This window comes from Panthera onca, chromosome B1, assembly GCF_046562875.1.
Source record: "Panthera onca isolate mPanOnc1 chromosome B1, mPanOnc1 haplotype 2, whole genome shotgun sequence".
NCBI classification, from domain to species: domain Eukaryota; kingdom Metazoa; phylum Chordata; class Mammalia; order Carnivora; family Felidae; genus Panthera; species Panthera onca.
The window spans coordinates 96,440,300-96,454,277 of NC_138342.1; the positions used below are offsets into that span (position 1 = coordinate 96,440,300).

At 36.3% G+C, this 13,978-nt stretch overlaps 1 protein-coding gene across 5 annotated transcripts in view; it reads right to left on the reverse strand.

Annotated features, from left to right (window-relative positions):
• Window positions 1-620: 620 nt before the first annotated feature.
• LOC132692166 (bifunctional heparan sulfate N-deacetylase/N-sulfotransferase 4) overlaps window positions 621-13,978 on the reverse strand; it is a 411,890-nt gene continuing 398,532 nt past the window's right edge. For 3 of the 5 annotated variants that reach the window (XM_060654309.3, XM_078445800.2, XM_078445801.2), the window contains 4 exons: window positions 8,822-8,992; window positions 7,564-7,673; window positions 3,740-3,842; window positions 621-803 (listed from right to left, as the gene is read on the reverse strand). In XM_060654309.3, coding sequence (XP_060510292.2) covers window positions 684-803; window positions 3,740-3,842; window positions 7,564-7,673; window positions 8,822-8,992 — 504 coding nt within the window. In that variant the 3' untranslated portion in view covers window positions 621-683. Of the gene's footprint in view, window positions 804-2,544; window positions 2,586-3,739; window positions 3,843-7,563; window positions 7,674-8,821; window positions 8,993-10,408; window positions 11,187-13,978 lie in introns of those variants that run through there. The other 2 variants (XM_081795565.1, XM_078445802.2) reach the window with 2 other exon arrangements.

The following is a 13,978-nucleotide window of genomic DNA, read 5'->3' on the forward strand; positions in this document are numbered from 1 at the left end:
GATTGCCTTGCCAGATAAAATAGTACTATTGGTGGATATGAAACCTTTTCTCTTACCAAAGAAAAACAGACAAAAACACATGGGGAGGCGAAGACTACAACTTCACAACTTCTCTAGCAAGGCAAGGAAATTCATAAAAAGGAGGAAAAAATATGTGGACTACCATAAATAATAAATGCTCAAAATAAGAGTATGGGATCATAGCATTTCTTCTCACCACAAAAGCAAACTTGTTTTTAAATTAGCAAAGAGAAAATGCAAGCCCTTACTCAGATACTGGGTTACTGCTAACTTCATTTATAGATATCTCTGTTCTTATCTTTTCCTCAAGATTCTCATTTGTCACTTGCATATAATCAGGGTTCCCAGTCTTATGTAGAGTTTCTGGAACCTTATGGTTAACAGAGGAACTGGGCTGTGTCATGATACCCACACTGGAAACTGGATAATGCCACAAAACCCCACATTACTTCCCAGAAGCTCACATAGGGACGGATGCTAGTAATTGCCAATGCGTGCATATATAACCAATTTCATTTTATGAAAAAGATAGAAGGAAATTTATTCACACAGTCTTCTGTTGACAGTCACAAGTGCATTAAGGGGACAAAAGTTGTGGGGTTTGTTTTTCTATTTAATAGTAAAAGGAAGCATCCTTCCAGCCTTGGTTCTTGTCTCCAGTGCTATCTCACTTTCTGCAGCTCCTGTCTCAGCCAGGATGGCAGAGGCTGCCCCAGTCTATGTAGCAGTTTGGACAGTTCCACGTTATGATCTCGGTAGTAATTAGAGAGGAAAGTTCTAGACTGAAAAGCAAAAAGCAAAAACAAAACAAAAACACAAACAACTTGAAGGAAGTTATTCATTAAAATGATGCAATCTACATTTCTTAAGAAAGTCTCTTACCATATGGGTGTCTACAAAGATGCATTTCTTTGTATTTTTGTTCAGATACTACTCATTATTACCTTCTGAAAAGATTTGGCAGAACTGTAGCTATAAAATTGAAGTCGGTCCAGGTATATCTTTTCTGGATTATATACCATTAAGGCAATTCTTAATTGTATTGCTATGCAAGGAGAAAAGTTGATGAGAGGTAATGACACTATAAAGAAGAATGAAGTAGGGAGCTGTTGTGGTACCAAATCCACAAAAGTGAACTAGAAACACATATGTTTCCTTTAAAATTGATCATTTTCTGTAAAACTGGCCATAGCATGAAATGTGAACATAATCATACATGCTGAAATTCATGATTAAAGAAATGACTTGTAACTTCTGTTTAAAAAAATTTTTTTTAATGTTTATTTATTTTTGAGACAGAGAGAGACAGAGCATGAACGGGGGAGGGGCAGAGAGAGAGGGAGACACAGAATCGGAAGCAGGCTCCAGGCTCTGAGCCATCAGCCCAGAGCCTGACACGGGGCTCGAACTCACGGACCGCGAGATCGTGACCTGAGCTGAAGGCGGACGCTTAACCGACTGAGCCACCCAGGTGCCCCATGACTTGCAACTTTTAAAAATATTTTCTATGTTTATTCAGGACAAAAACTGATACTTTCAAAACAACAGGAGTTTTTACTTCAAAAATATTATGATATCTCATCATAAAAATCATTATAATGAACTTTATTGTGATTCTTAAATTCTTAGTCAAGCTGGAATGATTGGCCCTTTTTAGATGAATGGTTAAAAAAAAGAATTCTCAAATATATCTGTATTCTTAGTTTATGCTTTCTTTTATTTCTGAGAAACAGAAAATTTATAATTGGGCTTTCTCTCATTATGTCACTTACTTCATATTATAACCCAAAGAACATTGTTTTGTGTCTCTGATAAAATAGTAGATATGAACACTTCTGTGTCACTATAGGCAAGCAATGATCCAAACATTATTTTCCATCTGGTCAAAGTTACGCCATCTCTCTTAAGCCCTTTCCAATATTTTAACACAAATGAGTCTTTTCCCTCATAAAACTCCCTTGGCAACTTTTGTGTATACCGTGGAAATGGACTTAAGACAACTACATTTTGTCTTGTACCATCCATCAGGCATTTCATTACATTTCTTCCCTTAAACCAGATTGTAAACACTTCAAATTCTGGATAAGATGTTTATAGAAGTAGTGAGAACCTTACGCTGATTTCTTGGCATTGAAGTGATTTCTGAAACCCTTTTGAAATTACAGACTTCACAGGTATAGTTTAAGAAGGACATTCTGGTACTTCTATTTCCATAGTAATACCTGAATCACTTCCAGCCTCCCTTTGCCTACCTTGTCTTGAGACAGATACTCATTACATCTGGCTCAGCTATTGATAACTGGCTTCCCAACCCTAGTCTACCTCTTCATACCATCACTTCTATCTATTAAGAAAAATTTTTTCCTGCTTTTGTAGTTTGTCGTTGTTTTATGTATCTTATTATAAATCAATGAAAACAATTAATTTACCCTCCTATAATAAATCTGGGTTCGTAACTATTTTATCCTGTATCCTCTCTTTGATATTGTGATTTATATTATAAAATATATCTTTGTTCCTTACCCCTTCTGCTGGCACAAAGCTCCTAAAATCCTTGGAATTTCCTAAATGAAAGAACGATAAAGGTATCTTTTGTTATGTTAACTAAGTAGCTTCTAGACCCCCACCTGGATGAGGGCTGGTTGCCAGGAGAATCAACCATATGATTAGAAGGTTGGACTTTAAGTCCCACCCTGCTGACCTCCTAGGAAAGAGGGCCTGGAGGTGAATCAACAATTACCATTTGCTAATGATTTAAACAATTGTGTCTATGTAATGAAACCTCCAATAAAAACCCAAAAAGGACTGGGTTTGGAGAACATATGGAGATTTGGGGAGAGTGGCTCATTCATAGAGGAGGGCTTTCCTCATACCCTTGATCTATGCATCCCTTCCATCTATTCCTGAGGGCTATTCCTGAGTTATATTCCTTTATAAATAACACGTGACCTGGTCAGTAATGTTTCTATGAGTTCTGTGAGGACCTGTAGCAAATTTTGCTACATTAAATATAGCAAAAAGCATTTGCTTTGTTGTCACAAAGCAAATTTGTGAACAAGTCCCTCGCAAATTCTGTGAGTCATCGTAGCAAGGAGGAAGCCAATGAAATTTTCAATCTATAGCTGGTTGGTCAGAAGCACAGGTGACAACCTGGGCTTGCAACTGGGATCTGAAGTTGGGAGGGTGAAGAAACAGTCTTATAGAATTGAGCCCTTAACCTGTGGGATCTTATGCTATATCTGGGTAGATAGTGTTAGAAATGAGTTGAATTGTAAAATACCAAGCTGGTGTCTGAGTGTTGACTGGTGTGGAGAAACCTCCCCACTCACATGTTATATTTGGTAATCAGAACCCTTTACTTTCCATTTCTTAACTCATGCATGGAATAGGCATTGCATACATATATTTAATATATAATAATAATGTTTATGTATTTTATCTGAAATCACTTGTTTAGTAAACAATTCATTTAAGTACTTTACACATTTGGAAAAGTGTTACTGTTCACTAAGTATCTTTCAGTTGTACCCTAATGGTAAACAATTTCTACAGATATCTATCAATTATTAATCTTTGTCAGTCTATCTATAGTCTAAATATATAAAACATTGATAGCAAAGAAAGAGAAGAAAAAGGAAGCAAATTTATTGTCACTCATTTTGAAACAGTTTTATGCACAAGTTTCACCAGAGTATTTCAGAAATTAGGAAAGTATTACCTCTGGATCCATGGGTGGATATTTTCGGCCTTTGCTCTTTCCAAGACATTTGGTTTTTCCTCCTTCCAGGAGCTGACACCAAAAGCCCTTTTGGGGATCAAACCTAAAAAAGTGCAAATATATAAGTAATTGTAAAAATATAATCATTATAACTTATATACATAATTTTGAGTGAGAGAGCCTCACCAATTGTATAAAGAAAATGCACTTTGGGGGTCACTTGGGTGGCTCAGTCTGTTAAGCATCCAACTCTTGATTTTGGCTCAGGTCATGATCTCATAGTTTGTGAGACATAGCCCTGCATAGGCTCTGTGCTGACAGTGCTTGGAATTCTCTCTCTCCCTCTCTCTCTGCTCCCCTCCCCCACTTGCATACTCTCTCTCTCTCTCTCTCTCTCCGTCCCAAAATAAATGAATAAACATTAAAAAAAGAAACAAAGATAACTTACTTTGGTATGCCCATTGTTTCAACTTAATTTAAGTCAGTACTACACATATTCACTGAATTGGTTTGAAAGTCTAATTGAGATTATATAAACTATATGTTATTATATATTTTTTAATATTTCTACTGTAATGAAAAAAGACCCATAAATATTTAATCCAATCTTAGGTGGAAATTATTAACTTAAGTTCCATATTTTACCTATTCATTCATAAAAGATCAAGGACCAATCATCAAAACTATAACCCATATACGCAGGACCTTTAAAATATTTATTTACTTATTAATATGATTTCTTTATCAAAATATATTAACAAATTTCTTTGAAATCATTCAATGGTATATATTAAAATGACTAAATGTAATGTAAGTATACTTTTGTGAATATAAAAATGAATTAAAACTTCTAATTTGGAAAAGTGCTGTAGATTTTAAAGTTCAAAATATTTACACTTTTTAGGGAGGAAACTGAAATTGTAAAAATATAATTTATTATATATTTTTTTCAGACAACATGAGGCACAGGCTATTCAAGTGGCAAGTGAAAGATTAGACAACTTTTCATTTCTTTTGCTAAAGGCAAATGATCCTATGGGATAATTCAGGTCCCTATACTCTTAAAAAAATTCTAATGTTTTGTTCCCATGGCTGCACAAAGTTACAAAAGAAAGGATGCGTGGCCTAATTGTTTAAACTCAGATATATAAGAACTTTTGTTTAGGACTAACAAGATAGGAAAAATGGAAGAATAAACAAATAAGAAGAGAAATTTTAAATTTATTGCTATGGGACTTGCTGCATGCATAAAACATCGAAAAGGTTTGCATTTTTGTTGCTCAGCAGATGTTTTAGAAGGATGAAGCATAATTGACTGGGATGTAAAGTTAATTAGTTGCAGAATATTTTGTTGCCCTGGGCCCATTCCTATAATACCGGTGCACCTGCAATTTGCCTCTGCACATATGTGAACTCATTTAGGGGGAGAGGGAAATTTTCTTCACAGTTCCCTGCCCAACCTATTATTAGAGACCTGATCCTTGCAGTCCAGGTTGTCCTAGTACATGTTATCAATTAAAATTAAATACATCACTGGTTAAATGAATAAAAGGAAGACAGAGTCATTTCCAACCTGGACTTTTCAATCTGCTCCTTGCCTATCACAGTCCTTTCTCTAGTTTTCATTAATTTCCCAAGAGGAAAAACAATTCAGCATGCTCTGCAAAATGAGATGGGGAAGTCGGCATAACTGTTCCCCTAAACAGCATTTCTGCCTCAGGATGAGAATATTTAACTGCATTAAGGTAAAATACAGTTCTTGCAACAAAGCCAAGATATTTATACACACGCTGAGAGCATCTCCTTTGCTCTCAGGTGTGTGGAGGTCCCAGGATGGGGCACACAGTCTCTTCCTGTTCTCCACAGCAGCTGTTGTGAGGCAGAACTGAATACAACTTGAGCAAGAAGAGCCATATTGAAAGTCATTCTTTTAGATAGGGTTGTCATAACCTTGACTCTATATTATTTTGCTGTCCTGGTTTCGTTTATTGCATTGATGGTATATACTATAACAAAGGACATTTATTTTTTCTAAGTTATATGAATTCATTATTTTACAGTTTTATTTTAGTAGGCATGAAATTGTGAAATGAAGATGCAAAGCCTTTTTCAAATAACTGTTAGACAACTCTGAGGACATGAATTGGTTGCCATATGACTTCTTTTATTACAGTGAACATCACTATAGTTATTAATTTTTGTGATGTGAGACATATTAAAAGCCATACATTCTATACTTGTTTGCAATCTCTTCTTAAAAAGTATGATTTTACAGGTTTATTGAACCACAAGCAACTATTTGTAGTAAACAAGACAGAACCATTCCCTAAACTACTGCAGGGAGGTATGGGAAGACAGCTAATGTCAATAACTATTAATGTAAAACGTAATATAGGAAGCTTTGTCTACTTAATCAACAGGGGCATGCCTTGTATTGTTATTGTTTCCAAGTGTAGGTAAAAACTTCATTAGACTTGTTTGAGTGGATAAGCAACAACCCAATCTTATTACTGCTTTTCCTGTCCTTCCATTACCCTCTCTAATTGTCTAATTGCTGATTCTAATCTGCTGTGAACTGGGAAATTATATAATCAGGCTTGTTAGAATTTTGTCTAAAATTTAATAGGCTTTGTATCAGGCCTTGTGAGGTAGTCAAGTACATGCCCTTTTAAAATATTGTTTGGCTTCTTGGAGGTTTTGTTTGTTATTTTGCTTCTTTACCTCCCCCCCCCCGCCATTTTTAATTACCCAAGTATATGGTTTTATTTTTCTAAGATGACACCAACAATATCTCCCCTCCCATATTCTTTTCTGTAGAATGCCCTTGCCCCTCTGCATTGGGGGAGAGGCCCATTTCCCTTTCTTTGGATTTGTACCGGCTTTAGTGTCTTGGTTGTGATCAATAAAATGAAGTATAAATGATGCTCTGCGACTTGCGAGGCTAGGTCAGAGAAGGCCATGGCTGTGTTGGATCACACTCCCTTGACAAATCACTCCCTCTCAGAACACAGCCACTACACTGCAGCAATGCCACACAAAGAGGTCTCATCCCATTGAGCTCAGCCTTTGAGCCTTCCCAGTCCAAGAGCCAGAAATAGGACTAAAAAAGTGAAGCCTCCAAAGATTCGAGTCCCTAGCCATTTGATTCATACCCAAATAGTCACATTCCCAAATGTGTCCCCAGGTATTATGAGCAGAGATAAGCTGTTCTGGCTGTGTCCTGTCTGAATTCCCAGCCAATAGAATCTATGAGCATAATAAAATGGCTGTGGTAATATGCTGGTGGGTTTTGGGATGGTCTGTCATGCAACAGTAGATAACAGGAAGAATAGATGTGATTATATTTGGTTATACACAATTTAATAAATGCAAAGTAAAACACGAATTTATCCTTTTCCCAATTCTGCCCGAAATACTTCTCATTTTCACAGAGTTAACAATGGCCATCAGCATTTCATTTCTAACCTGTGAATTACTTGGGGGAAGAGACTATATTTTTTTCGCTTTTTTAACCTCAGTTTCTGGGACAAGTTCTGCACAGAGTAGGCATCTAAAAATGTACTTAACCAAACATACATTGGGAAAAAGCTCACAAAGAGGGGAATTATAAAATACCTAAAGGTTAGCACTTTGTAAAATACAATATTTGTGGTATTCAAAAGGAAGACACTACGTGAATAATGAGGATACTCCTTTGACTGCTTTTGAGTAGCATAATGATGTATAAATTCATAGCTAGTATTAATGATGCTATATACACACCTACCAGTATAATTTATGATGGCAAATAATGGAAATGAAATCAAGCATGAGAATAGACTCACGTTAGTGCTTCAGAATAATTATAATGAGGTGTAACTCCCAGAAACTTCTGGACTTCATCCATCACAGTAGCTGGGTCAGATCTCAGCTGCTGTCCATCAATAATTAGCAACTATAAAGTAAAAAATAGTCACTTTGTGAAGAACAAAACTAAATTAAATAGACTGAGCTGCCCCACTTGACCTGGTATGACATTAATCAATTAGGTCAGTGTGAATAGGAAGAAAATATGCATCACTTAGAACACATTTTAATATTTACTATTCTTGTGTCCTTCCAAATAAACAACAACTAAAGTTTGCCATAGGCATCATTTATAACCCTTAACTAACTTGATTGTTAATCAGAAATAAACATAGACTCTCTTGATTTAGTAGCTCAGTAGAAACTCGATTTTCCATCTGTCATGTAATCAGATAATTATCCAGCCTACAGAATCCCATGAGCTAACCTTGGAGTGAAAGCCTTAGAAATGGCATACAGATGAAAATTACTCATCTATTCTCCTTATAAACAATGACAGAGAACTGAGGTTTCAGTTGTGACCTGATCTGGAGTAAAGAATATAAGCAATATGCTTTCTTCAAATCCTTACCTCATGTTCTATCCCACATTCCTGGAGCTGTTACAGCATTTTCCATTTTGACAGTCTAAAGCAGGACTTTCTTTCCTTATAAAAGTCCTACAGGACAGATGTCAGAGTATCTGCACATGCTATTCCATAAAGGTATTGTCTAACAGGCTGTTCTATTAGTAGCTGAGTTATTGCCTATGAAACATGTGATGTCTTCCGTATGATGACTTAGCACTTTGAGACCAGCTACTATCCAAAAGAAGATCCCAAGAATATGTTTCACAGCCACTTAACATTTTAAAACTATTATTGACATTAAACAATGCAAAAATTGGGTCACTTGGGTGGCTCAGTCGGTTAAGTATCCAGCTCTTGATTTTGACTCAGTTCATGATCTCACAGTTTGTGAGATTGAGCCCTGTGTCAGGCTCTGTACTGACAACACAGAACCTGCTTGGGATTCTCTCTCTCCCTCTCTCTCTCTCCTTCCTCTGCTTACTCTTGCTCTCTCTCTCTCTCACAAAATAAATAAACATTTTTAAAAATGTAAAAATCCACATATCTTCTGTAGGTATGATTGTCTCATTATAAATTGCTATCTGTGGCAATGTTATTTCTTACCTTGTTTGTCAAGTGCAATACAACCAAGATATAATAAACAGAAGAAATTAATTTTAGGACTTTACCTGAGAAGTAGCAAAGTAAGTTAGCCATCTTTCGATGTGGACTGCATACCATCCAGGTACGAGGCATCTCCTTTGCAAAGCTTTCAGGTCCGGTGAGGCCCAGTGTCCAGTGGTAATAACTTCATAGAAATTAAACCTCAGGGCAGCTGGATCTTCATGAGATCGTTGGTGCTTTAACAAGAAAGTCAATTGTAAAATTGATTTTTTTAATGCCTGCACGGGTATGTGTGCATGTGTGTGTTTGATGTATGTATATGTGTGTCTTTTATTTCCAAAAAGTAATGAAAAATGATAAATTAATTTTAGAATGAAAAAATAGGGGGAAGAATGCATATATTAAAACTCGGGCTTTGGCGTATATACATACGTCTGTGGTTGTCTTCATGTCTAAAATGTTTAGGTTCAAGGCAAGAGACAGAATACAGGATTTTCTTGATGGGTCTGATTAAAGTGAACAGATGTCAGGGACTAGACAAATCAAGTCCAATGAAAGAGATTTAGATTGGCAGGAGTAGACTCACACTTTACTTTGCTCATTGTTTTATTACAGCTAGTTCTGCAGGTTCTGACACTTTCCCCAAGACCGCTGTGTAGCAGATGCTATGAGTACAGAGAAAGCAGATGTCTATTCCTAATGCTTGTTTAAGTGTCACAAGGAAGTTGACATTGCCCCAAATCCTTTCCTTTTGCTCTCCCAATGGTTTCCGTCCAACCCTGCTAATTTCCAAGTACCCCTCCGCTACTACTTTTCAGTACCAAATCCTCCTCGTCTTTCCTATCAAGCCATCATTAGTCAAGCTCAAGAGCCCAATATAAAGAGAGAGGAACTTAGCAGTCAATACAATTTCATAAGCACTCACAAGCTCCTTACCAGAACAAAGAACTGCAATCGATTCTGGAGATAAAAGGATATAAGCAAAATGTCCTATCTTCAAAGAAATAAAAATTTTATATGGGAGACAATAGATTAACAGAGTGTAATAAAGTCATATATTTGACTAGAGGTATAAACTATTTGCTGCGGTAACCAGACCTATAAGTGATTAGTTCTGAATGAAAGATGAAGGGTTTCTTTTTTAATGGTTGAAAATTTTAAGCTAAAATGTAATAAGAGAGATTTTTATAAGTAGAAAAAATAAACATAGAAAGTAAGAGAACTTTTTTCCTTGAGTGAAAGTGGATGAATTGTGGGAACGGATGAATTGATTTTGCAAGACATCTAAAAGTTTAACATAAAGAAAATTAACTGCAGGATGAGGATGGGAGTGTATTAGGACTTGATACATTTGTGTACCAGCAAGTAATCTATGTGAGTTAGAAAGAAAAATCATTAAAAAAGTAAAGATGATTAAGAAGTGGTTAAACAGTGAGTGGTAGATTGGTGGAACAAATAAAACTTTTGAAGTCCTCTCATTTTTGTATATTTATTGACATTCTTATATGTATATGCATTATGCTGAGTACATTGAGACTACATAATACATAGAATTGATATAATGTATAGAAACCACATACTATAAAGAAACATAAAAATATGTTAATGCTAAAATTTCTATTTTAAACAGTGATAATATGGAACTGTACTTAATCTGCCTATATTGATTTATAAAAATTTAACACCAACTTTTCTTTATATTCCTGCAACTAAGAAGATTAGCATAGAAATATGACCCGAAGTCACAAAGGAGCATATTTTCTGGAAAAAAATCAACTATAGCTTCTCTGTGAGGCCCATTATAAAGATGTGGGGTAGAAATTACAGTGGCAGGTGACATTTGTAGGAGTTTCTGAATTACACCTGCTGAGCTTTGGATTTACGGTATTTACTGAATAGACAGGGCTAGCTCAGTAACAGGCTGTATTCTTTTGAAATGTGGGGCAGTCTGGGGACCCTAGTCTTAGCAATATGGCAATAAAATATCATAAAATATAATTCCTTTCAAGTGTGTATGTTCAAAACATTTACTTGAAGAAGCAGGCACAGATTCTCTTTTATTTAAATAGTTTAATCCATGTAAAAAAAAGATTCATATAAAAATGCTCCATGGATTCTGCTAGGAGAATGTGCAACATTTTGCCCCCAGGACTTACTTGCAAAATTTTTAATTAAGGCTTCATATTTTAATGTTTTTTGTCACAATGTTTTTAAAAAGTAAGTGTATCTTGTGTTGCAATGTGAATTTTCATAAAGTGAGAAAGGAACATTTTTATATCTTAAAGGAAACAGTGACTCATGGGATCTAATCATAATAACTGGATGTTGCTCCCAATCCCGGTGTTCAGCTTGGATCCCCAACCACCAGCAATCCCAATGTACAGGGTCACGATTTCTTGTCCATTATTATTTGTACTTGGCCATATATGTCTATTGAAGAAAGTCAAAAAAAAAAAAAAAAGAATGAATAAAAAATGTAGAATGGATAAAAAGTAAATGAATAAAGAATTAACAAAAAAATTACTTGTGCGCTCTTTAAACATTCCCTTTTAGTCTTGTTTATTTGGGCATTAATATATATATGCATTGAACATACACTCACAACGAACTATGAGATCATGGCCTGAGCTGAAACCAAGAGTCAGATGCTTAACAAACTGAGCCACCCAGGCACCCCAGAAATGGAAGGATTCTTAACCAGAGGCCCACTGATATAATTCAGAGAGTTTCTGAACCTGGGTCTGGGGGGAAAAAAAAGCCTCTTTATTTTCAGTAACTTCTAAATGAAATTTTGCACTTAATTTACCTATGATTTTACTACCAATAAAAATAAGTTATTTTTAGATCACATTACGGGTGTTTCAGATACATCAAAATGTTGTTTATGCTCATCCTACTTCAACATTACAGAAGCATTAGTCTCACCATTAGATCCTGCCATTTAATTGTTTAAGAAATATTTGTTACGGAATTAAAAATTACTTTGACAATTATATTTCAAGAAAGTTGTTTCTCTGTAATTCTACATAGTTATATGCTTTTAAAGCATATTTCTGAGGGGTGACTCAGTTAAGCATCCAACTCTTGATTTCGGCTCAGGTCATGATCTCACCTTTTGTGACTTCGAGCCCCGTGTTGGACTCTGTGCTGACAGCACGGAGCCTGCTTGGGATTCTCTCTCTCTGTTTCTCTCTCTCTCTCTCTCTCTGCCCCTCCTCCCGCTTGTGTTTTTTTCCCTCTCTCTCTCTCCCTCATATAAACAAACAAACAAACAAACAAACAAACAAACAAACTGAAAAAAATGTGTGAAAAGGGACCCATAGACTCCAGCAGCTGCCAGAAGGGTCTCGTGGAGTCCTTCCCTCACATCTAAGCTAGTTCCTATAGTCATCCCTTCCTGGCCCCTCAGGATCCTGACAGGACTGATTCCCGGTTCCTCCCCCAGGCCTTACACATCTCTCCTTTTTTGGAAACACCACGTAATCCACATCATTACCGCCATAGAGGACGGTTCCCTTGAACGCACTTTAACTTCTCTATAACAAGCGTGTGTCTTGTTTTTTTTTCCCTTTGAAATCACATTTCTGTTTCTACCTCCTACTTAGACTTTCCTTCACCAAATCCATCTGGGTTTGCTCTTTTCATTCGGTTGTTAAAGGCTCCACTTCTCTCCATGTCTTTCAACTCAGTGAAAATAATTCAGCCCTTGTTTTGCCTAATTGTCTAATTCTTAGTAGCTGTTTGACACTGTTGTCACCTGCTCACCTCCTCTATTTGGTAGTCCTTGCTCCCTTGTATCAGTGTCACCACATTTCTGGATTTCTTTCTTCTGTTCCTCTGGCTGTATTCTCTTATCTCTCGGGCTGCCTGATCGTTCTCTATACTTTTCTTCTCTAAACCCTTTCCTTAGAATTTCACCACTTTGGTGGCTTTTTTGGCCTCTGATTCACAAATTTCTGTCTCCAGCTCAGACCTCTCCCCAGAGTGCCTGCTAACTAGCTTTACTGTTCCTTTCAGTACAACAGTGATTCCATACCTCATGATCACCATTTGTACCACATTATTAGCACTCCCCCCTCCAACCAGTCCTGTATCCTTCTTCAGTGCTTCTATTGTTTGGGGAATATATACTCAGCATCCAGTTGCCCACATCAGAAATTTGATTCACCCTGACACTGTTTTCTCACCAGGGTAAACTGATTTTAATCCCTACCATCTCTTGATACTTTATACTTCACTCAGTTTCTACTTACTCTCTGTCAGTGCTACCTCATTTCTCAGCAGGACTATTGCAACAGCCTCTACCCCATTTCCCTGAATAGTCTTCTGTTCCACTCCACTCCATTCTTCAAATAGCAGATAGCCTGCTTTCTAAAAGGAAATCTGGTGGTCACACACCAGCTTAACTTCTCAAAGGCTTTCAGTTACTTGGAGAATAGCAGTCACATGGTCTCCCCACCTGATTTCCAGCCCCTGTGTACGTCTCAGACTCATCTTCCACAGGTCTCCACCACAGGTTTTCCTCTCTAGCCACACAGAAGTTTCCTTAGTTCTTTAACTGTGCTCCCCCTCTATCCCCACTCAGTTTATACTGAATCATTCTTCAGTTTTAAATCTAAAGCTTATCCCTTGAACCAATACTCTCCTAGCACCATACAAATTTCCACACAGAGCATTCAAAACTTCTAATTATATATCTCTGTGATTATTTGATTAATATCTAGCCACAATTTAAAGTGGACACAATGTTTTAATTCATATTCGATTGTTTAGAACCATCATTAAATGTAGTTGCAGAATATTGCATTTCAGTGTGACACAAATCTATATTGTTGGGTATTTTTGTTTCCTTTTTTTGTTGTTATTGTTTGAGTAGTACTGTGAAATATAAAGGGATAAGTGTCTGTACATCCCTTTGAACTTTTCTTTATGATTCATTCTAGAAGAGGATCCATAACACAAAAGGACCTTTATAAAGCTATTTTGATAATTATTGCCAAATTCGTTTTTAGAAAAGACCTCCATCTATACCCTTCTATCTCAATGTTTGAATATCTTTACCATCACACCCTTGCCAGGAGAGCGAACAAACATTACATTTTTGTTGAGATGATATTCAAAGAGTATTATTTTAATTTATATTTTGTTGATCCCTAATTGAGTTGATCATTTTCATATGAATAGTTGAGCAGTTGCTTTTGAGTGTATTTGTGTATGTGAAA